We start from the raw sequence: 24,163 nt of genomic DNA, 5'->3' as shown, positions 1-24,163 counted from the left end.
TGTGACCCTTTGTGCCCTGAAGCTGTGTAAGAGGTGTTTTTGTTTCATGGATTTGGTTTTCTGGTTTGGTGTCTCAGCTGAGTGATTTAGAGCTGCTTCTGTCATTGTTGCTTGTGTCGTTGCCTTTGCTTAGCTGGGAACCCTGCTCCCTCTCCACCTCACAGGGCCCTTAATGTATGCAGATACCTTCAACATCCAGGTCGTCTCAGCACTCTTGGGATAAAAAAGTTACTGCGTGTGCCCAGCAGCTGAAATCTCTTATCTGCTGTTGCTTTAGTTCTCCAGGGGAGCCCTGAGGCCCCCTGCTTGTGCTACAAATGGGCCTCTGGCTGCCTCTCCTGTAGGAATGGACAGGTCACAGAGGGCTGCTTCAGGAGTTTAAACCAGTACTGAAGCTGATGATATCCTGTTCCATTGTCACCTAAGGGAGTTCGAGGTGGCTGCTGCTCTGGTCCTCTGTTCCGAATGACAAGACTGGAGATGTGAAAGTTGTTTTTGGGACAGAGACCATTTGTGCCAGGGCTGCTAACCTCCGTTCTGGGAGGCCTGTTTTCACAGGCTGTCTGTCTAGGTCGAGTGCAGCAAAGGGGTAGGAGGGAAGCAAGCAGAGACAAGGTCCTGAAACTTAGGACTCAGTGTTTGTGGTTGCTAAACCCTGTGCTTTGGAGAATTTTTGCTCCCCTGGTCTGCTACAGACAGGACAGCTTTGCCAAAGGGGAAGGTGACTGCTGGAGCTGAGAGATCCTAAATGAGCTTAAATAGCAAAGCTTTCCTCGCAGGGCTTTTGTCTGACATCTCACAGCGCTGCTGACTTTGCGGAGCTGAGCTGTGTGTTATTGTTTCCCTCCAGCGCAGGGACAAGGTTACAATTGGGTAACCCTCCCTTGCAAAGGACAGTGGAATTGACTGCAGATCTATAAGCTGTTTGCAATCCTCTCTTCTGCCTATTTAACACTTGTCTCCAGAGAAGGACTATGCTTATTCATTAGTAGTCAATATTTCCATGTGGTGCTGGAAGGACAGTCAGGACAAATGAATTGTGTCTATTAACTGTAGTGCCACTCTGTAGGGCTTGCAGTTACTCACCCAGCTGCAGTAGTTTCAGGGCCAGGCTGGATAAAGCCCTGAGCAATTTGCTCTAGTGGAGGGTGTCCCTGTTTACAGCAGAGATATTGGAACTAGGTGATCTTGAAGGTACTCCAAACAAGTCTATATGGCTTTCATCTAAACGGTCTAATTTCATGTCATAAACGTTGTGTCTTAATTGGAAGAGAGTAAGAAATAAATATCATAGGTTCCACAGATCTAATTCTTGTGCTACAAGTGTTCTGTGACCTAGTAAACACAAAGGCAAGATGTGTTATTCTTCAACCAGTGCAGCTGAAGATGTGGCTTCTTGCAGTTAGTCTAAAAATGGTTTCTTCATGACTACCTTCTCTCAGTGTGTTCAGGAAAAGCAACTAATTGAAACCAAACCAACACGTCGTGAGACAAGACAAGAACTTCAGAGTGAAGTAAAATTACACATTCAATAAGTAGATCCTCACCATAGAAAACTGGCATCTTTTGTTTTCATGATAGGCAACGCAAGCTTGGAGACACCAGTGAGTTAGAAATGGCATCTGAAGCATTTCCTCAGGAGCATGCAAAGGCAGGCAAACACCTTCTGTAGCCATTGCACTACCTTACTGTCATAGGCAGCTCCAAAACTCCCTTACAATCACAGAATCAACCAGGTTGGAAGTGACCACCAAGCTCATCCAGTCCAACCTATCGCCCAGCTCTATCCAATTACCCAGACCATGGCACTAAATGCCCCAGCCAGGCTTTGCTTGAACACCTCAGGGATGGCACTCCACCACCTCCCTGGGCAGCCCATTCCAATGCCAATCACTCTCTCTGCCAACAGCTTCCTCCTAACATTCAGCCTAGACCTGCCCTGGCACAGCTTGAGACTGTGTCCCCTTCTTCTGTTGCTGGTTGCCTGGTAGCAGAGCCCAACCCCACCTGGCTACAGCCTCCCTTCAAGTAGTTGTAGACAGCAATGAGCTCTGCCCTGAGCCTTCTCTTCTGCAGGCTGCACACCCCCAGTTCCCTCAGCCTCTCCTCACAGGGCTGTGCTCCAGGCCCCTCACCAGCTTTGTTGACTTTCTCTGGACACCTTCCAGTATCTCAACATCTCTCTTGAATTGAGGGGCCCAGAACTGGACACAGCACTCAAAGTGTGGCCTGAGCAGTGCTGAGCACAGGGGCAGAATAACCTCCCTTGTCCTGCTGGCCACACTGCTCCTGAGCCAGGCCAGGATGCCGTTGGCTTTCTAGGCCACCTGGGCACACTGCTGGCTCATCTTCAGCTCCTCTCTACCAGCACCCCCAGGTCCCTCTCTGCCTGGCTGCTCTCAGCCACTCTGTCTCCAGCCTGTAGTGCTGCTTGGGGTTGTTGTGGCCAAAGTGCAGAACCCTGCACTTGGCGTTGTTCAATCTCATCCCTTTGGCCACTGCCCACCCATTCGGCCTGGAAAAGTCCCTCTGCAGGTCCCTCCTACCTCCAACACCTCCACACCTGCTCCTAGCATGGTATCATCTGCAAACTTACTGATTATGGACTCAATTCCCCCTATTCTGGTTGAGCCTGATTACTTGGGCATCCTGTAGGTGCTGTGTGATGGCACTCAAGATGACCTGTTCCATGCCTTTGCCTGGCACTGAGGTCAGGCTGAGAGCTCTGGAATTTCTTGGTTCCTCCCTTCAGCCCTTCTTCTGGATGGGATCACATTGGCAGCTTCTAGTCTCAGGGGACCTCTCCAGTGAGCCAGGACTGTTGATAAAGACTGTTATAAAATGCCAGAGCTTTCTACTTTTGTGGGACCCAGGGGAGGTATTGAAGACTTTGTGTGTAGATTTGTAGAACTGGTCTGGCAGTGAGAATGAGCAGTCCAGGTGTAATGATGGGAATGATGAGATAGGACTCCATTCCTGTGAGGAACACTTACTCTTATTTGCTCCCTGAAGGACACAAGGACCTTCATCTTTTCCTGCTTGGTACTTCCTAATATGTTTTTATGGCACTTTGAGAAATCTGGGTGTGCAGAACCTGTCCCTACCCATGGCCACTTGGAGCCCTAGTGCTTTCTTTGGGAGCTGCTGGTGTATCTGATGGGTGGAAGATATTGCTGCCAGAATAACTGGGCAAGGGAATGTTAAGCCTGCAAACCCGGTCCTGTCCAGCACTGCCCAATATGGCAGCTGGCATCAATTCTACTTAAGAAAAGCATGTGATACTAATTTTTCTTTACAGTGTTGCTGCTCTCTAACAAAAGAAAAAAGCCCAAACCAAACAAACATCCCCAAAAAAAACAACCAAAAGTCTAAAACAAGCAAAAGGCCAAGCTACGAAGATAAATGATGTTGTTTCCATAGATGGGGATGTGAGCCTCTCCTCAGTTCTCAGATGGAAGTAGGAGCTCTCAGGAATTCATGTAAGGAACACTTGCTGATAGTTTAACTGGATTGGCATCCTGGCCTGGCTCAGGAACAGTGTGGCCAGCAGGACAAGGAAGGTTGTAGTCAGGTGGGGTTTGTCTTTTCTGCCAGGCACCCAGCAACAGAACAAGAGGACAGAGTCTCAAGCTGTGCTGCAGGAGGTCTAGGCTGGATGTTAGGAGGAAGCTGTTGGCAGAGAGAGTGATTGGCATTGGAATGGGCTGACCAGGGAGGTAGTGGAGTTGCCGTTCCTGGAAGTGTTCAAGCAAAGCCTGGCTGAGGCACTTAGTGCCATGGTCTGGTTGGTTGGACAGAGCTGGGTGCTAGGTTGGACTGGATGAGCTTGGAGGTCTCCTCCAACCTGGTTGATTCTATGATTTGGACAGAAGATGGGTGATAGCTGCAATGTACTGCACACTGATGAGACCGCACCTGGAGTACTGTGTCTGGTTCTGGAGCCCCCGAAAAGGGCTAGGAGGATGATCAGAGGGTTGGAGTTACTCTGCTGCAAGGAGAGACTAAGGGAGTTGGGACTGTTCAGTCTGGAGAGGAGAAGGCTCTGAGGTGACCTTAGCTTAAGAGGCCCACAAGAAAGCTGGGGGGCATGTTTTAGGCTGTCAGGGAGTGACAGGACTGGGGGGAATAGAACCAAGCTAGAGATGGTTATATTCAGACTGGATGGTAGGAAGAAGTTCTTCACCATGAAGGTGGTGAGAGCCTGGAAGAGGTTGCCCAGGGAGGTGGTGGAAGCCCTGTTCCTGGAGGTGTTTAAGGCCAGGCTGAATGAGGTTCTGGCCAGCCTAATCCAGTGTGAGGTGTTCCTGCCCATGGCAGGGGGCTTGGAACTAGATGATCGTTGTGGTGCCTTCCAAAGCTGACTGATTCTATGATTCTAATGTTTATCCTGTGCTGGTGGGTAGAAAGGGGCAGCAGGTATTGCCTACCAGACATTGGGAAGTTATCTGTGATGAGGGAAAATGGAGAGAAATTACCCAATGGCTACTGAAAAACGACGACGGTCAGGGGTTATGCATGGTATTGCTTGAGTTCTTTTATATCTACCTTCACATCCTTACAGGTGTGGCAAGAGTGTCTACTCAAAATGCTGATTTAGAAGGTTCATGAAAATGGAAGCAAGGCCTTGCTTTGACCTACTTCATGTCATTGCAAATAGACAGTGTGTGGTTTTTTTTTACTTAACATTCATTCCATCAAATTTTGCTTGTCCTGATGTGGCAAGAAAGGATAAAGAATATGCAGAATGCTTCTGGAACACAAGGACTGGGAAAACATAATTGCTGCTCTCTGTTAAATGATCCTAAATCCATATTGTGCAGCATACAACCATAACCTATGGGTGTATTTTCAGTGATCTCATAAGTAGCCTGTTGGAAGGGGAATGTTCATGGCTGTCATGTAGGTGTCGTGGAGGCAGGGAATGGATTGGCCAAGTCAGGAATTAAAATTAGGATTATTTTATTTCCCTAAAACCATACACAGAACTGATATAGGTTTATTTACAGGCTCTAATTCAGTCGAGAGTTCTTCACAGGATGTTATGGGCAAATTTAGAGTTTTAGGGAGCCAGAAAATGAAACAGGCTAAGCTGCAAACACAGCTGTACCCCACTGCGGATCAGGCTGAGCAGAGACTTAAGGGAACAGCAGGCTTTACTCACAGAAGTGAGGTGGGCATTCGGTGATGATCCTTTGCTGGCTTTCTCGGCATCTTGCCTGCCCTCTGACACCACAAGCAATATTCAGTAGTCTGGATCCATGTGGCAGAAGTCCAAGGCAGGTGGAAAAGCTGCCAAAGTCAGAAATGTCTCGAGGCACAGCTTCCACAAGACAGGGGTTCATGGAAGTGACGCTGCCTCAGCACTGGCAGGGCAGTGCCAGCCTGCCAGGGGCTCCCTAGTTCGCAGTGGCAGCCAGGAAATCAAGGCTGCAGTACGACCTGAGAGCAGCCGGGTCCCGGTGCCGCCGGCAGCTCCCTCAGATGGAACCCAGGACTTGCCAAGGTTGCAGATTTGCACAGAATGGTGCAAAGGCAGGGAGAACCTGTGCTGGTAGGCCTGATGGGGCAAACATGGGCTTATCCATCTTGGCTTGCCCAGACGTGTTCCTCTGCTCCGTCTGTGCTGGGGGAGGCAACTGTGGGAGGGGAGGGCGAATGCCCTGGCTTCACCTATATGGTGAGGCCATTCCAGTTGGCTCATCTGTGTCCACTAGTCACAGGCTGGAGATTGATGAAAGGGATAGGCAGGTAGCACAGGGCTGCTGCTGTCTCATTTTGCATCTCAAATTTGCCTGGAGAGCTTACTGGGACAGGCTCCAAATGCCTGCACGTGGTCGGCTTGGGTAGCCCCCAGTGTGACACTGTGCTGAGACCGCACACCGTGAGACATCCTGCCTGGCTGCTGTTAACAGTCCTTGCCTGGGTAGCACAATTAACACAGAGCATTAATTTTGCACAGTCCCTTACACAACCGTCCAAAAGCAGGGACGGTGCAAGAACCGAGAGCTGTGAAAAGAAGCAGGAGCTGTCCAAAAGCAGGGACAGTCCAAACGGGAGCTCTGTCATGGCAGGAGTCTGTCCTGCCAGGAGCTCTGTCAAGCAGAAGCCTCGTGCTGTTTTCCCTTGCTCTATTTATGCTGTTCTAGACAGTGTCCATTTGCCATTTGATAGTGGGTGCAAAGAACCCAGCCAAGCACCAGCCTGGCTCCCAGCGCAGGCTTCCGCGCAGGTCAGTACACGTGTGGAGCAAGACGTCCTTTGCTGTTCCCCCTTCAAGCCTGCAGCAGGGCAGGGCAGAGCGGGAAAGCAGTTTTTTGTGCTGCCTTCTCCTCCCCGTTCAAACCCAATGCAGGTAGAGAAGGCAGGAATTTGGAGTGCTCTGCAGCAGTAGGAAGAATGAGTTTGGGCTTTTAGATATCTGGGGCATTTGCAAGGGCTATGAATTTCCTGGTGCAAAAACTCGGAGAAACATGGCCAGCAGGGCCAGGGAGGTGATTCTTCCCTCTACTGTGCTCTGCTGAGACCCCACCTGGAGTACTGCATCCAGCTCTGGAGCCCACATTACAACAGGAATGTGGAGATGCTGGAGAGTGTCCAGAGCAGGGCCAGAAGGATGCTCAGAGGCTGCAGCAGCTCTGCTGTGAGCACAGTCTGAAAGAGTTGGGGCTGTGCAGTCTGGAGCAGAGGAGGCTCCCAGGTGACCTTCTTGTGGCCTTCCAGGATCTGAAGAGGCCTACAAAAAAGCTGGGGAGGGACTTTTTAGGCTGTCAGGGAGTGCCAGGACTGGGGGCAATGGAGCAAAGCTGGAAGTGGGGAGAGTCAGGCTGGAGGTGAGGAGGAAGTTGTTGAGTATAAGAGTGATGAGAGCCTGGAATGGGCTGCCCAGGGAGGTGGTTGAGGCCCCATGGCTGGAGGTGTTTGAGGCCAGGCTGGCTGAGGCTGTGTGCAGCCTGCTCTAGGGTAGGGTGTCCCTGGCCATGGCAGGGGGTTGGAACTGGACGCTTCATGTGGCGCCTTCCAACCCTGACTGATTCTATGATTCTGTGATCTGGGGCATAACCCAAAATCTGTCTAAACCCAAGTAACCTCAAAACTGCTTGAACCGTGCATTTGAAGCTAGCAGGACATTTGCCCTACCAGTGGAGAGCAATGAAATGGTTCAGGGAAAAGGATCCACAGCTGCAGCCTGAAATACTGCTGCTGCAGAAATTTTAGTGCCCTTTTCAGAAAGGGCAGAAAGAGCATAAAGAGCAGGGCTGTTGCTTCACATGCACAGCTTCTCTTTGTGCTGGAGTAATGCTTAGATGAAATGTGTTCTGATTTTTTTGATGGAGCACAAAAATGTGTTTTTAACTTCTTACTTTGGATTACTGTGAAGCCTCTTCATGCACGACAAAAGATACATTCCTCTCCTGATGCAGGATGCTCAAGTCAGCTATTTCTTGCCTGGCCAAGCTGAATAATCGTAGCTGCTGTTTTTCTTTCTAATTGGGCTTCAGAATGGCTTTTGGATCATCAGAAAGTTCCTCTTACTTGGGATGTCAGCAGTTTTCCGATCTGTGGACCTTTGCTGCTGGCTCATGTTGGTGTTGTTTTCCCCTGGCCCGCTGCTGCGATGATCTTTGTTGCCACAAGGAGTTTTTGTTTGTTTATTTGTGTGTTTGTTTGGGTTTTGTTTTCCTTTCAGGAAGTGAAAGCGAAGCCAGAGGGACTGGAGTCAAGAGAAGCATTGGTCTCCATGGCCACATGGATGCCCTGGGGCGTCCAGACTTGCCAAGGCCATGCACCAACCAATTGCAACAGCAGGGCAACTGCAGAGAATTTGAACACTCTTTCCTCTTCCGCAGAGTGCCTCTTGAGTGGATTCCCAGGGCTCAGTCCTTTGGCCTTTTTCCTCTTTTTTCCTCCTCTTTTCTTCTGCTCTTTAAATAGAGCAGGGCTAGTTTAGCAACAGGAGAAGGGTTGAATGCTGGAATCGAACAAAAGCTGTGGGCCTTCGTGCATGCTGAAGGGATGTGTTTCTTATTTCACTGACAGGCTGTTGGAGAAGATGACATCATCCCTGTCATGCCGATCAGGTTACAGCAGTGTATGCATTGTGAGGTTAAAATGGCACCAAAGCCCTCGGTGCTTTGCAAACTGCAGTTGTTTTCAGGCTTGGCTTTTTCTTACAGAGCGGTTTTGCCTCTGCTCCTTCGCTGTGTAGGATAAAACGGCAGCACAAACAAGCCAAGCTGCTGCTCTTAGGAATTGCTTTCAAATTAATTGGCAAGCAAAAGTACCCTGAGTAAAACAGAGCTTTGTGCTTTGTACTTCAGTTTTTGCTTGTAGCTCACTCTTGCTGGAGTGTGTGAACTATACAAGACATTTTCCCATAGCAAATGGAACTGGAAGGATGCAAAGCTGCAGCTCCGAGGTAAAGCTCAGTTATGTTCTTGCAGTGTAACAGTGATTAAGCTCATACTGAAAATAAATTAGCTCCTGCTGTATTTCGTAGTGAAAGCAATAATGAAGGGATAGAGTAATGGCAATATATTTGTTTCCCCTTTGGAATGTGCTTTTTACTTGTTTCTGTGTTTTGGGGCTGTGGTGCTGTTTGTTTTTTTAGGCATTGGAGAGACCATCTTGTTTATGGAGGGAATAAGGAAGCTGAAAAACACATTTGTCTCTCCTTTCTAATTCCTGTATCAGGAACAGAGTGGCCAGTAGGACTGGACTCCTCAATTCGAGAGAGATGTTGAGGTGCTGGAAGGTGTCCAGAGAAGGGCAACAAAACTGGTGAGGGGCCTGGAACGCAAAAACTACGAGAAGAGGCTGAGGGAGCTGGGGGTGTGCAGCCTGCAGAAGAGGAGGCTCAGGACAGAGCTCATTCCTGTCTACAACTACCTGAAGGCAGGCTGTAGCCAGGTGGAATTTGCTCTCTTCTCATAGGCAACCAGCAACAGAACAAGGGGACACAGTCTCAGGCTGTGGCAGGGGAGGTCTAGGCTGGATGTTAGGAGGAAGTTGTTGGCAGAGAGAGTGATTGGCATTGGAATGGGCTGCCCAGGGAGGTGGTGGAGTCGCTGTCCCTGGGGGTGTTGAAGCAAAGCCTGGCTGAGGCACTTAGTGCCATGGTCTGGTTGGTTGGCTGTGGCTGGGTATTAGGTTCGACTGGATGAGCTTGGAGGTCTCTTCCAACCTGGCTGATCCTATGATTCTATCATTCTTATGATTGCTCAAAATGCAGGCTGCTGTTAGCAGAGAGGAGGAGTTTACGTATTATTTGAGCCAGATACTTTTTAATTACATTAAAACCTCTTTGTGGAAGGAAAAGCTTTTTTATTTATTTTTCCTGGTTAGCACAATACTTTTTCTAACATAAAGTAGTATATAATTAGTTCTTGCATCAGCAAAAAGAAGATATGTTTTTTTTCCAGGCTTCAGAGAATGCAAAAGGCTGTGTTTTGGAGAGGAGCAATGAGCTTATGATGAGTACCTTGATCTGAGGCTTGGGAGAACGTTTGCCCTTTCTGATTGTGCCAAGAGCTTTCTGCCAGGATTTATTCAGTTGTAACTCTTCCCGTTGCTTTTAACTATACTCCTACCTTTGTTCCAAAATTCAAGTATTGGGCACTTTTTTTCCATGAGAAAAAAATCAAGTTCTTCAACTTTTAGTGTTAAAGACATCTTCTCTACATGCAGTCACATTCCCCTCAGAGAACACAGGCTCACAGGATGTCAGGGGTTGGAAGGGGCCCAAGTAGATCATCCAGTCCAACCCCCTGCCAGAGCAGGACAATCCTATCTAACACAGATCACAGAGGAACACATCCAGACAGGCCTGGGAAGGCTCCAGAGAAGGAGACTCCACAACTTCTGTGGGCAGCCTGTGCCAGTGCTCTGGGACCCTTACAGTAAAGAAGTTCCCCCTTGTGTTGAGGCAGAACCTCTTTTGCTGCAGCTTACACCCATTGCTCCTTGTCCTATCCCAGGGAGCAGTGAGCAGAGCCTGTCCCCCCCTCCTGGCAGCCTTCAGACACTTATAAACATTTATCCCCTCCCCTCTCAGTCTTCTCTTCTCCAGACTAAGCAGCCCCAGGTCCCTCAGCCTCTTCTCATCAGGCAGTGCCCTCCAGTCCCCTCATCATCCTCGTAGTTCTCTGCTGGACCCTCTCTAGCAGATCCCTGTCCCTCTTCAACTGGGGAGCCCAAAACTGAACACAGTATTCAATATGAGGTCTCACCAAGACAGAGTAGAGGGGAAGGAGAACCTCCCTTGATCTGCTGGACACACTCTGCCTAATACAGCCCAGGATCCCATTGGCCTCCTTGGCCACAAGGGCACATTGCTGTGCCGTGGGTAACTTGTTAGCCACCAGCACCCCCAGGTCCCTCTCCACAGAGCTGCTCTCCAGCAGTCACCTCCCAGCCTGTGCTGATGGAGTTAATTATTTGTCCCCAGATGCAGGTCTCTGCACTTGTCCTTGTAGACATCAACATTCTCATTCAACTCACAACCATCAGTCAGTGTGTTTGTCAAATTTACATTTTTTTTTAATTGCCAAAGAACAGTCTTCCATCATGGATCTGGTAAGTCCTTGGTTTTGTGAGGTGCAAGAAAGAGTAGGCAACTTCTGGGAAATACCTAACCAATAGTATCAGGATATCCATGCACATGAGAAGAGGTTTCCAGGTTATTTTGTTGCAGACAAGTGTGGGTAGCATTTGAATTCAATCAATGGTTATTAGTGCTTGTCTGTGGTATAAAACATTACACCAATTAAGTTGGGAATAGAGAGCTGTGTACACTCTAGGGCATCACCTTTGAGCATGCTCCTAGGGACCACATCCCCCTAATCCCCTTCAGCATCTCTAAAACAATAATCTTGACAGTTTAGTCTTCAAAATCAGTCTGCATTGTCTTCCTCATCCTCACTAATTTTTAGGTACCTAAGGATTTATTCTTCCATAATATATGGAAGAACATCTGGATATATCTGAATGGGTGGAGTGGTGAGAGTGGAGAGGGTTGCCCAGGGAGGTGGTGAGGTGCCATCCTAGCAGGTGTTTGAGGCCAGGCTGGCTGAGGCGGTGTGCAGCCTGCTCTAGGGTAGGGTGTCCCTGGGCATGGCAGGGCAGTTGGAAATGACTGCTCCTTGTGGTCCCTTCCAACCCTGACTGATTCTGTGATTGTATGATACTGGCTTTGGTAAGTCAGCACCAGGCACTTCCAGTCAGCTGCTGCTGGGCTGTTTTTATAGCTTGGTGCCCAGCTGTGTTGCCTTGAACCCTAAACATTTGTCATGGATAGATTGTTAAAGTGATCTGTGTTTAAGGTAAACACCAAGTTGCTGCAGCCTCTGGACAGAGGACTAGAAGAGGTACACAAAGCCATTTGCTCTAAAACTGCTGGCTGCTGATGGCATTCAGGTAGATAAATGTGGTGTGTGTGCCTGCTCTTGTAGGTGTCTGAATATTCTCCATGTTTTATTTTCCTTCTGCAGGTAAATCCATTTGGATACAACAAGGTAGACACCTATAAGTCTAATTAAGCACTATAGAGAATAGTGTTGGATATCAATGGGTTTGACCCATGTTACTTACCACAGCTGCCAGCTGTGTTTTATTTTGGCCAACCAAAAGACTTGTGTCTATGAACTCTTGTGTTTGTAACAGCATACAGGTACCTCGTGCTTTTTTCTTGTTCATAGAAGCCAGTGATAGCTACGGCAGCAATCTGCAGTAGGTAATAGCAGATGGTACAGAGGGTTACTTGAGTATCAATTTAAATAATAGATATTGGATGGCTGATGTCTGGAGGCTTACATGTTTTATATGCCCTCAGGAGCAGAAATTAATCTTCTCATTCCTAGAAATACACCATTTGATCTCTAAGTTTAGACAGCCCAAAGAGTGGCTGTCAGTGGGTCCACGTCCAAGTGGAGGCCAGTGACAAGCAGAGTCCCTCAGGGATCAGTCCTGGGACCAGTCTTGTTCAGCATCTCTGTGGGTGCCATGGACAGAGGCACTGAGTGCAGCCTCAGCAAGTTTGCTGACCACACCAAGCTGTGTGGTGCAGCTCACAGGCTGGAGGGCAGGGATCCATCCAGAGGGACCTGGACAGGCTGCAGAAGTGGGCACAAGCCAAGCTCAGGAGGTTCAACAAGACCAAGGGCAAGGTCCCACATCTGGGTGGAGGCAATGCCAAGCACCAATCCAGGCTGGGCAGTGAGTGGCTGGAGAGCAGCCCTGAGGAGAGGGACTTGGGGGTGCTGGTGGACCAGAAGCTCACCATGAGCTAGCAGTGTGCACTTGCAGCCCAGAGAGCAACCAGATCCTGGGCTGCATCAGAAGTGTGGCCAGCAAGTTGAAGGAAGTGATTCTCCCCCTCTACTGTGCTCTGCTGAGACCCCACCTGGAGTACTGCATCCAGTTCCAGTTCTGGAGTCCCCATTACAAGAGGGATGTGGAGATGCTGGAGTGTGTCCAGAGCAGGGCCCCGAGGATGCTCAGAGGGGTGGAGCAGCTCTGCTGTGAGCACAGACTGAAAGAGTTGGGCTCTGCAGGCTGGAGAAGAGGAGGCTCCCAGGTGACCTTCTTGTGGCCTTCCAGGATCTGAAGGGGGCCTACAAAAAAGCTGGGGAGGGACTTTTTAGGCTCTGAGGGAGTGCCAGGACTGGGGGGAATGGCGCAGAGCTGGGGATGGGTAGGTTCAGGCTGGAGGTGAGGAGGAAGTTGTTGAGCATGAGAGTGGTGAGAGGCTGGAATGGGTTGCCCAGGGAGGTGGTTGAGGCCCCATGGCTGGAGGTGTTTGAGACCAGGCTGGATGAGGCTGTGTGCAGCCTGCTCTAGGGTAGGGTGTCCCTGGCCATGGCAGGAGGGTTAGAACTGGCTGCTCCTTGTGGTGCCTTCCAACCCTGACTGATTCTATGATTCTATTATTTTGTTTGCCTGCTCTAGTCCAGACCACTGGTTTAAAGCTAGGGCTCATAGCTGCTTGGCAGCAGATCAAGCAGGGGAGAAATGATTGATTAAAAAGCATTAGAATGTTGATGTGCAAATGCCAAATAATTTCTGCTCGAGGGTATGAAATCTGACTTTAGATCCATCATGTGCTTGTATAAAATCTGGAATTGCTAGCGAGAAAGAGCCTGCAGGGGATGTGTGTTTTTGCCATTTTTTCATTGTTCTTGCATTGAGTTTTGTTCTCTTGAACTTTTCAATCATGCTCCTTTAGTGACTTCCCATTTCATGTTTGGTTTTGAAACCACAAAGCAGGCAGTGTAGATGTTGTGAAGAGTTGATGAGTGTAGTCATCTACATCTATGGAACTGCAGAACACTGTTAGTAGAAAAAAGTGTTTCATTGAACCCTCCAAGATACAGACTCTGAAAAGCTGTTGACAAGTGTGTGATGTTCTCTTGGGTGATCTTGCCCTGCTCTTCCTTTGCCTTTCAAACAAATCCTTGGTGTCAATGTGTTTAGTCTATTTTCCTGTGTCTTAATGTGTGAGATAGTGCTGGGGCTTGGGCTCATGGTTTTGGTGTGGTGGTTTGTTTGGTGTCTTTGTGTTGTGTGTGTGTGGTGTTTTGGTGTCTTGCTTGTGGACTTTCGTTGTGTTATTTTTTAGGGGCTGATGGGAGGTTGCCTCTGAGACAAATTTTTGATTGTAACAGAATTTCTCCTGGGCTTCCTACTTCTATTACTGACTCTTTAACTCTCATCAACTTCAATGTTTCCCTCCCTTGGTGCTCAAAAGTTTGTAAACGTTGCCAAACTGCAACAATTCAGAACTACTACCCAGTCCTCTATCTCTGAGGGCTCCTAAACTCCTTTCTCCTAAAACTCACTGCTCTGCATTTCAATTTAACCTAACATCTTGTCTCTACTTCCTCTGTTTTTCTTAATTTTGCTTTCTCATGGAGGAGGGAGCATAGATGTGAAATACTGATTTTAAGTGTAGCTTACCTATTCCTAAGCCTTTGATACACCTGGAGATGTGCAGCGCAAAAACAGAGGGCTTATGGGTAAAGGTTAAAGGGAAGGCATGGGAAGGTGACATCATAGTAGGAATCTGCTACAGACCTCTTGATGAGGAAGGTGAAGCAGATGAGGCCCTCTACAAAGAGGAGAAGCTTCACACTCACAGGTCCTCGTGTGGGACTTCAACCACGCTGGTATCTGTTGGAAGGACAGCACGGCAGAACACCAGCAAGCTAAGAGGTTCCTGGAATACATTGACGACAACTTCCTCCTCCAAGTGGTGGAGGAACCCACCAGAAAAGGTGCTGTGCTGGACCTAGTCCTCACCAGCAAGAAGGGGCTGGTGAGGGAAGCGAAGCCAAAGAGTTGCCTTGGCTGCAGTGACCATGAAATGGTAAAGATCCTCAAGGCATCAAGGAGGGTGCATAGCAAAGTCAATGCTCGGGACTTCAGAAGAGCAGACTCCAACCTCATCAGGGACCGCCTTGGCAGGGTGCCATGGGAAAAAACTCTGGAAGGAAAGGGGGCCCAGCAAAGCTGGTCAATGTTCAAAGATCACATCCTCCAGCCCCTGCTGGGGTTTGAGCAGAACTGCAGTCTGAAAATAAGGAGAGTAGGCAGGGTGACATTAGGTCACTCTGATAGCCCCTCTCAGATCCTGGAAGGCCACAAGAAGGTCGCCTGGGAGCCTCCTCTTCTGCAGCCTGCACAGCCCCAACTCTTTCAGTCTGTGCTCACAGCAGAGCTGCTGCAGCCCTCTGAGCATCCTCCTGGCCCTGCTCTGGACACACTCCAGCATCTCCACATCCCTCTTGTAATAGAGGCTCCAGAATTGGATGCAGTACTCCAGGTGGGGTCTCAGCAGAGCACAGTAGAGGGGGAGAATCACTTCCCTCAACTTGCTGGCCACACTTCTCCTGCTGCAGCCTAGGATCTGGTTGGCTGTCTGGGCTGCAAGTGCACACTGCTAGCTCATGGTGAGCTTCTTGTCCAGCAGCACCTCCAAGTCCCTCTCTTAAGGGCTGCTCTCCAGCCACTCACTGCCCAGGTTTCATTGTTTTTTGCTGTGGGAAATCTAGAAAATGTATTAGGTTTTCTGGGTGAAAGAACTGGGAGTTTTTGGGCTAAACAGTTTACCTTTGTTAAGTTTTGGTGTGCATGTTGTTTCAAGTTGAACTGTTTTAACTTCAAATAATTTAGTTCAGCAACAGAGAATAAATGTGTTAGGTCCCCATGCAGCATGGAATTCTGCACAGTTTTATACAGAAATTAAATTAGTTTCATGATTCTTAAAGTTCACATTGAGCAGGGCAGCAGCCCCCATCTCTAGATAAATTGCTCTGTCTTTTTTTAACGCTCTCGCTGACGTTCTCGAGCACCCCTGTGATAAGAGTGTCTCTGTGGCTGCTGGTGGAAGCCACAGTGTCATATTTGGCCTCAGATACTCTAGTAAACTCTGAATTGCTCCCTGTGGAGCACTGTGTTAAAGGGAATCATGAAGCAAAAGGTCTGTCAGTTGGTGACATAATTGTCTAAGAATAGCCACAGATAGGCATCTGTGTGCTTGGTTCTCACTGCCTTGCATTGCCTGTATTTCAGAGGCCCCTGAAAGAGCAATTTCAGAATCTTGAACTCTGAACTTCCTTCTGTTATTCTTAAGTCAAACCCATAATATTAATGTAACAGCTTTCTGTGTTTGTTTTCAGTGTTTTTTGTTATTTAAGCAGAATATTTTTATTGGCAATATATTGTTCCAGTGGCTGTTGAGGATTTAAGATTTCTGTGTTAGCTGAGGAGTGTTTTGTGGCATCTACCAGGCCAGAGATAAAAAGCTGTTATTTCAGTCCAGGAGTGCAGCCTACATCCCAAATGCATTGCTTTCTAATACCAGAATGTCAGTTCCTTTTAACATAATGGTGTTCCCCCAGCCCTGTGCCAGATCACACGAACCTGCAAAGTGTCCATCAATGCAATTGCACTTAGGCACAGCTAAGGTTACAAAGCTTGGGAAGGAGCTTGACAATGGCAATTGCTGTGCTAAAAGTAAACCAGAAGTGAATTGGCATTAATGAGTGCACCCACAAGCTGTGCCAGTCACTCCTCAGGAGCTGAAGAATTGAGGAGTACTTTCTTCAAATGTAGACTTACAGATTTATAATTCTTTTCTTCTCCTCTATCCTTTAAGTGAATGCCAAAGATTACCTTGTGGACATTACTGAGCGTGGATGAGTGAGCTGCCATCTCCATAAACATCCTATATACAGAGCGTGCCTGACCTTATTTTGAAAGCTCTGACCTCACAGAAGTGTTAATATTATTGAATTTCAAAGGAAATACTCTGGAACAAAACTGCCTTTAAGAAGGGAAGAAAGTATCGGAAGTAGGATAGTTTTGTTCTGAGCAATCGCAGTGGAGCGGCTTGGAACATGGGACAATCAGGACAGTGAGTGTATGTTGAGTTGCTGTCACACTTGCAGATGAGAGCAGTTTTTCAGAGTACACTATTAATTTTGGGCACTAATATTTGACTTACATACAGACTACCTGCTTTCCTTTCTTCTCATTAGTGTTACAGTTTCCACCTGACACGAATCCTGTGGTGTCACTCCTGGGCTAGGTGCTTTGGTCTTTCTCCATCACGTTGCCCATGTATAAGAGTGGCACAGAATGGTAGCATCTATTCACTTGAGATAGGAGAGCTGGAGGCCGTTGTCCAGAGGGCAGTCAGTGGTGGCTGTGAAGCCAGATAATTGCTCTAGTGTGTTGTGGTCTGTGGGATGCAGTTAGACCACCCCCTTTTCATTACTCTGCGAGAACTAAGAGGGATGGCAATCCTTTTTCTGAGCAGTGGCTGGCCCTGGCAATAGGAGTGCAGCTGCACTAGAAACAGGTCAAACAGAAGTGAGCGTTGTGAAAATATGTCAGGTTCGTAATGTAAAGCAAAACGAAGCTTTGAATTTAGAAAGGGAAAAGCTGACCAAAAGGGAGCTCTGCTTTTGGGCAGCTCTGCTTTGCAGAGTATCCTGTGGGTGAATGAGAAGCATGCCAGCAGTAATGAGAACGATTACCACCCTGTAATGTTTAAACAAAAGATGAGCTGAGACATTTGAGTAAGGTAGGAGTTTTCAGAGACTGCACCAGAAGCTGGAATTGAAGAGGGTTTGTTACTTCACCACTTCAATACCTGACACTACTGTCAGTTCCCTGTAAGTTATTGATTTCTATCTGAAACAAATACCAAGAACAATGTCTATGCTATTAAAACTCCTGTGCTAAACAAAAACCTTAACTAGAACCTCCTGTTCTCCGGAGTCGAGATACTGACATATCTGACGGTCACACAGCCCATCTATTTCCAAGGTTGTTTTACTTTACATTGCTGAAGATGCAGTAGACGTTTCAGCAAGAGACAAGCTGTCCTATAGAGGACATGCAGCTTCCAGAGTCAAGATTCACAGATACCTGCTTGTTTCCAGACTGGGTGCTGTAGTTCCAGGTCTGTTAGATCTCTGAATTGTGATTATTAGCAAAGTTGGTTGGTCCTTCTAAATCAGTTTCTTTCTACATCAGTGTTTGTCACAGACATTTGCTTTCCAATTTTGGAATCCCCAGTTCAAGAGAGACAGGAACCTGCTGGAAAGAGTCCAGCAGAGAGCCACAAGGATGTCTGGGGAGCTTGAGCATCTCCTCTACAAAGAGAGACTGAGAAACCCGGAGCTGTTTAGTCTGGAGCGCAGAAGGCTGAGAGGAGATCTCATCAATGTATGTAAATATCTGAGGGGTGGGTGTCAAGTGGATGGGGCCAATCAATTTTGGTGGTCAGCAGCAATAAGACAAGGAACAATGAGTACAAACTGGAACACAAAAGGTTTCCTCTCAACACGAGGAGAAACTTCTTTACAGTGAGAGTGATGGAGCACTGGAACAGGCTGCCCAGAGAGTTGTGGAGTCTCCTTCTCTGGAGGCTTTCAAAACCCACCTGGATGCATTCCTGAGTGAACTACCCCAGGGGATCCTGCTTTGGCAGGGAGGTTGGACTTGATCTCTGGAGGTCTCTTCCACCCTCTGAAGTTCTGTGATTTCTGCGATTTGCTACTGCATTACTCTAATCTTGCCTCATTTTCTCTCATTCCTTTCCCCTATAGTTTTGGAAGCAAGCAAATGAGCAAAAGAATCTGTCTAGCAGCTGTGAAGAGCTGACCTGCAGCTGCCAAGTCAAGTGTTTCTGGTGATTTGTAGTGACACTAGTGAACAAGTGCACCTTCCTTTCTCCTAATGTAGGGCCCTTCACCATATGAATTCCATCTTTGGTCACTATCTGACTTTGAATGGTGCCTACCATCACTTAAATGGAAGCTAAAATGAGCAGGAGGATTGACTCTGTCTTTGCATACACTGGGTGCTGACTAACACTGGTGATAAGAAAAGCTTGTGCCAAGTATGTTCTGAGTGGATTTTCAGGGCAGTGTGTTGAGGGTTTCTTCATGATTGTTGAAAACTACTACTCTGTGGCCTTTGAACAGAGAGGTAAGAAAAGTTTTTCTGATGGCTTGTAGTACTACTGGGTTTTCTTAAAAGGCAAGATGATGCATCTGGCACTTCCCAGCCCTCAACCTCTGCCAGCTTACTGTTGCCTTGATAAAAAGGAGTTAAAGCAAGCCAAAGATTTGGATCCTTGCTCATCTGCCGAAAAGCCTTCTGGGGAGAAAACAGACTTGCAGGAGTTTGCTGGCATGGTAAGGCACGTGGCGCTGTTGTGGAACACTCCAAATTCCTTCTCCCCTTACCCACTCTGTCTCTAGGAGGTTTGGATGGGGCAAGAAGAGGGTGCAAAAAACTGCTTGCCCCTCCTCCGCGGGCTTGAAGGGGGAACGGCAAAATGCGCCTTTTCCACGAGTACTGACCCGCGTGGAAGCCCACGCTTGGAATCAGCTGGTGGTGGGCTGGGTTCTTTGCACCCACTATATATGGCAAGTGGACACTTGGTCTGGGAAAGGCATAAATAGAGTGAGGAAAGAGGCATGGGGTCCCTGCCTTGAGAGAGTTCCCATTGTGCAGTGTTCTGCCTTTGGACAGTCCCCCACTTCAGCACCATTCTGTGCAAATCTGCAAGCTTGGCAGGTCTTTCGGTCCACTTGAGAGACAAACACAACCTGAGCTTGTGATGGTGGCTTTGGCTGCCTCGTGGGTGATGGCCACATGGTATGGTGGTATGCAGGGAGTGGAGTGATGCGGAGAGTTGGAGAGAGAGATGCAGAGAGAGTGAGGCAGAGAGAGAGAGGGACAGGAAGTCCCCATGCTTTTACGGACAGGAAGGGGGGAGTGGGCTAACCATCACCTGGGGGTGTTCAACCCCCCCCCCCCCGGGGAGGAGTCAAGAGCCCTAGGGTCAGGTTCAGGGTTACTCCCCCTGGAGTGTTAACCCTATACATTCCACCCCTTGGTTAGACCACTTCCACCTTCCTACAAACAGTCTCCAAAGATAGGAAAAGGTGTCCATGGATTAAGAGTTCTTGAAGTCCATCTTGATCCCTGGCTGTATCCCAAGGTGATGTGCTTCTGTGGTGCAGTGCAGGTTGGTGAGGTGCGAGCAGGACAGGAACATGGAAGAAGAAGAGTGAAACAGGAACAGTTCTTGTGGAAACTCAGGAAAAAGTCTTTTCCCTCTTTGAAGAAAACTTCAGGAACAGTCTTTTGCTGTAGGGCATCAGGGAAACAAGTGCAGGTGAGATGATCGTAGACATCCTCTGGAGGGAAATCAGGAACAGTCTTTCACTGCAGGGCATCAGTGAAGAATCAGGTGCAGGGTTCTGTCAGACATCTCATTGTGATGTGATGCTGTAGAACTTCTCTGGATAGCTGCTGGTGTGGATTCTGTTGCACGTGTTGTGGTGAGGGTGTAACTAGAAAAACAACTCATAACCCCTTATGAACTATAATACAAGTATTACCCAACTATGATACAAATATTTTACAACTATAATACAATTCAAGAGAGATGTTGAGGTACTGGAAGGTGTCCAGAGAAGGGCAACGAAGCTGGGGAGGGGCCTGGAACACAAACCCTACGAGGAGCATCTGAGGGAGCTGGGGGTGTGCAGCCTGCAGCAGAGGAGGCTCAGGGCAGACCTCATTGCTGTCTGCGGCTACCTGCAGGGAGGTTGTAGCCAGGTGGGGTTGGTCTCTTCTCCCAGGCAACCAGCAACAGAACAAGGGGACATAGTCTCAAGTTGTGCCAGGGCAGGTCTAGGCTGGATGTTAGGAAGAAGTTGTTGGCAGAGAGCGTGATTGGCATTGGAATGGGCTGCCCAGGGAGGTGGTAGAGTCGCTGTGCCTGGAGGTGTTGAAGCCAAGCCTGGCTGAGGCACTTAGTGCCATGGTCTGGTTGATTGGCCAGGGCTAGGTGCTAGGTTGGGCTGGCAGAGCTTGGAGGTCTCTTCCAACCTGGTTGACTCTATGATTCTATGTTATAGAAAGCAGCTAAGCTCTATGTTCTTTAAAAGACTGTCCTTACAGACTGCCTTTCGGTTCTCCTAAGAGCAGATGGCTGCTAATGAAGAATTCTAATGTGAACTCTGCTCAGTGAGCATGCCATGGATGAACTGCATGGGCTTTTCAGAGACAGGACAAGTGATGCCTGGCAGATAAACAGGGGATTAGCATCGAGAGGAGGCATAGCCTAGCATCCTGATTTGTTACTAACAAGCAATAATCTCAAACACCAGCCATCCTTTGTGTCGAACGAGGCAGGCAATTTACCAGTTAAAAACAACTCATCAAGAGGCTTCTCTTTTTTTGTATGCTGCCTGTCAAATACCTGTGCAAGTGAAGCTTGGAGGCAAAGCAGCAAAGTGATCCTATATAAAGAGGGTTTTAAAGTTCACAGACTTAGTACTAAGCTCCTTTTATAAGTATGGTTTTGGTCCCCCACATGTCTTGGTATGCACATTCAAGAGAAGGAAAACAATCTTTTTGGCAAGACTTGGTGTTAAATACTGGAAATAAATGTTAACTGCTGTTTCTGCCATAACCCAAACCATTATTAATGGGTACAGTGCAAAATGCACAGTGCTTTAAAGCCTGAACGAATGCTATGACTCCTCAAGCAATAATGGGCTCCTCAATTCAAGAGAGATGTTGAGGTACTGGAAGGTGTCCAGAGAAGGGCAACAAAGATGATAAGGATCACAGCCCTGTGAGGAGAGGCTGAGGGAGCTGGGGGTGTGCAGCCTGCAGAAGAGAAGGCTCAGGGCAGAGCTCATTGCTGTCTACAACTCCCTGCAGGGAGGCTGTAGCCAGGGGGGTTGGTCTCTTCTCCCAGGCACCCAGCAACAGAACAAGGGGACACAGTCTCAAGTTGTGCCAGGGCAGGCTCAGGCTGGATGTCAGGGGGAAGTTGTTGTCAGAGAGAGTGATTGGCATTGGAATGGGCTGCCCAGGGAGGTGGTGGAGTTGCTGTGCCTTGAGGTGTTGAAGCAAAGCCTGGCTGGGGCACTTAGTGCCATGGTCTGGTTGATTGGCCAGGGCTGGGTGCTAGGTTGTGCTGGCTGAGCTTGGAGGTCTCTTCCAGCCTGGCTGATTCTATGATTCTATGTTCAGCAGAAACAAAGGAGATGACATGAATAAAAGTAGAGTGTGCTGTGTAGGTGAAGTACTTCCCATTCTCGCTGTGCTTTCCAGGTCCTGCAGTCACAGCAGCAAAGCACAGTTCCTTTCCCTTGTAATGCAGTGTACTTGAGAGATGTGGGTAAATCTAATCTCCGGTGACAGCAGAGCACTTACCTCAGTAGTGGTTTGCCTCTCTGCATTGCTTTGAACATATCAGCATTTCTTTAGATTTACTGAGCCCTGGGGACAAAGTTTCCTGGAGCAGTACTTAGTCTTTCTTCTCTAAAGGAAGAGTGTATCTTACATTAGCCTAGTAATATCCTTTGTAACCAGTAAGTTACCAAGTAGCAATACTGTTGTTGTTTTTAGTATCAGAGAGCTGCACTTGGAGGTTCTTTGCTTACTTTGACACTTTAGGAGTCAAACACTGCTGCCTTGTTCGATGACTTAGCTCCTTCCCCAGGAGGAAAGAAAGGGAAAAAGAAAGAAAAAGGTGGAACAAGTTTGAAGTGCAGAGGATGAACTTTTTCCTCGGACTGCAAACAGTGCAAAGCATATTTGTGTGGACTAAGCCAAAAGTTGCACTTTATCTCTTGCTAATGATAACAAAGCTCCTATGCTGCACTTCCAAAGCAACTAATCCAGAAGAACCAAAGACTGTTTTTATTCTTCTCATTTCATAGTTGCACAGAAGAGTGGCACGAAGTGTGGAGGCAGATTCTCTCCCCAAAGTGGCTTCTGCAACAGGGACACGTATTTACACCATCATTGTCATAGTTGCCTTTTGGTGAAGGTTTTCTTGTTCCCCTGCCATGGGAAGTCAGTGTTCCTCATTGCTTCTGATTTGACAATGGATTATCTCCTGGGAGAGAGGGGCTCATGTTACTTACTAACACTTCCTCGACTTTTCTTCTGTTACCCCTGTGAAATGAGTCAGCCAGAGTTTTCTGGTGGATCATTCTAGACCTTCTCCTGTGATGAGTTCCCTGTGGAAAAAAAAAAGCAACCCCCAAAACCCCCAACAAAACCTATTAGCAAACCAAAGCCTGATAGTGCTTGGCCCTAAAAGGAGAGCACTAGAAAATCTAGATTTTTGTTTGACTCTGCCTGCACCTTGCCAGCTCCCAGCTGCACTGTCCTTTGGCTGTGTCCTTTCTCATAGAGAGTGCTCAGTAGCTCATGGAACAGCTGCTCCTTCCTTCTACCTTCACAAATAGCAGTGTGCCCAGGTGGGCAGCAGAGCCAGTGGCATTCTGGCATGGCTCAGGAGCAGTGTGGCCAGCAGGACAAGGGAGGTTCTTCTGCTCCTGTACACAGCACTGCTCAGGCCAAACCTTGAGTGCTGTGTCCAGTTCTGGGCACCTCAATTCAAGAGAGATGTTGAGGTGCTGGAATGTGTCCAGAGCAGGGCAGCAAGGGTGGTGAGGGGCCTGGAGCACAGCCCTGTGAGGAGAGGCTGAGGGAGCTGGGGGTGTGCAGCCTGCAGAAGAGGAGGTTTAAGGGAGCATCTCATTGCTGTCTACAACTACCTGCAGGGAGGCTGTAGCCAGGTGGGGTTGGGCTCTTCTCCCAGGCACCCAGCAACAGAATAAGGGGACACAGGCTGAAGCCAGGGGAAGTCTAGGCTGGATGTTAGGAGGAAGTTGTTGTCAGAGAGAGTGATTGGCATTGGAATGGGCTGCCCAGGGAGGTGGTAGAGTCACTGTCCCTGTAGGTGTTCAAGCAAAGTGTGGCTGAGGCACTTAGTGCCATGGTCTGGTTGACTGGCTAGGGCTGGGTGCTAGGCTGGCCTGGCTGACGTTGGAGGTCTCTTCCAACCTGTTTGATTCTGTAGGCCCAGAAAGAGTTGAAATGCCCTGTGATAGCAGAGGGCAGTCACACATCTCCTGTGTAACAGTTGCATTAACTCCTCTTTCCTTGTTGGATTCTAAAGGCACAGTGCCAACCCCTCTGATCTTACTCCAGATGTTGAAATTTCTCTGTTCGTTGTGTTGGTGCTGTTGTGATCAAGCCAGGTGTAGTGAATATGGACGTGGGGTTGTGTTGCCAGACAGCACCCATTTTCTTATCCACTCCCCACATGTGGTTTGTTTCAGGAGTGTCTTGTCTGGGGACCTGGAAAATGGCAAGGCAATTTAGAGAGAATGACTACTGCAATCTAATGAGCTGAATTTTGTTCTACAGCTTGATGACTGCACCCTGCAATTGTCTCACAATGGTACCTATCTGGATCTAGAATCTACCCTAGCAGAACAAAGAGATGAGTTGGAAGGCTTCCAGGAGGATGCTGGGTAAGTAAATGTTTACTAAATTCAGATAAATAAGCATACTTGTCCAGAAGCATTCAGCCACAGAGAGTGTATGTGGCTGCCTTGGCACATTCAGATCAGATTTGGAACAGAAAAGATAAAATCCCTCCTTCTTTTTATGCACATCTCCCTGTCTGTGGTAGGACTTTCCTGGCTACATTCACTTTGACACTTTCTCTAGAAGAAGATTGGATGCTGTAAGAATTCTGTCAAGATGAATACCTTAACTAGACTACATTTGTGTAGCTCTTTGGAACTTGGTCCATGAGGGTGGCTGATTC

General features: G+C 48.1%; 1 protein-coding gene across 11 annotated transcripts in view; it reads left to right on the top strand.

Moving 5' to 3' along the window:
* The window catches only part of FHOD3 (formin homology 2 domain containing 3), a 415,781-nt gene that overhangs the window by 23,200 nt on the left and 368,418 nt on the right, over nt 1-24,163 (top strand). For all 11 annotated transcript variants that reach the window (XM_064160772.1, XM_064160770.1, XM_064160768.1 and 8 more), the window contains exon 2: nt 23,758-23,864. In XM_064160772.1, the coding sequence (XP_064016842.1) occupies nt 23,758-23,864 (107 nt within the window). The remainder of the gene's footprint in view (nt 1-23,757; nt 23,865-24,163) is intronic.

The sequence above is a fragment of the Pogoniulus pusillus genome, chromosome 21 (genome assembly GCF_015220805.1).
Source record: "Pogoniulus pusillus isolate bPogPus1 chromosome 21, bPogPus1.pri, whole genome shotgun sequence".
Taxonomy (NCBI): domain Eukaryota; kingdom Metazoa; phylum Chordata; class Aves; order Piciformes; family Lybiidae; genus Pogoniulus; species Pogoniulus pusillus.
The sequence above is the reverse complement of the archived record's forward strand: the minus strand, read 5'-3'. Positions and strand labels throughout refer to the sequence as shown.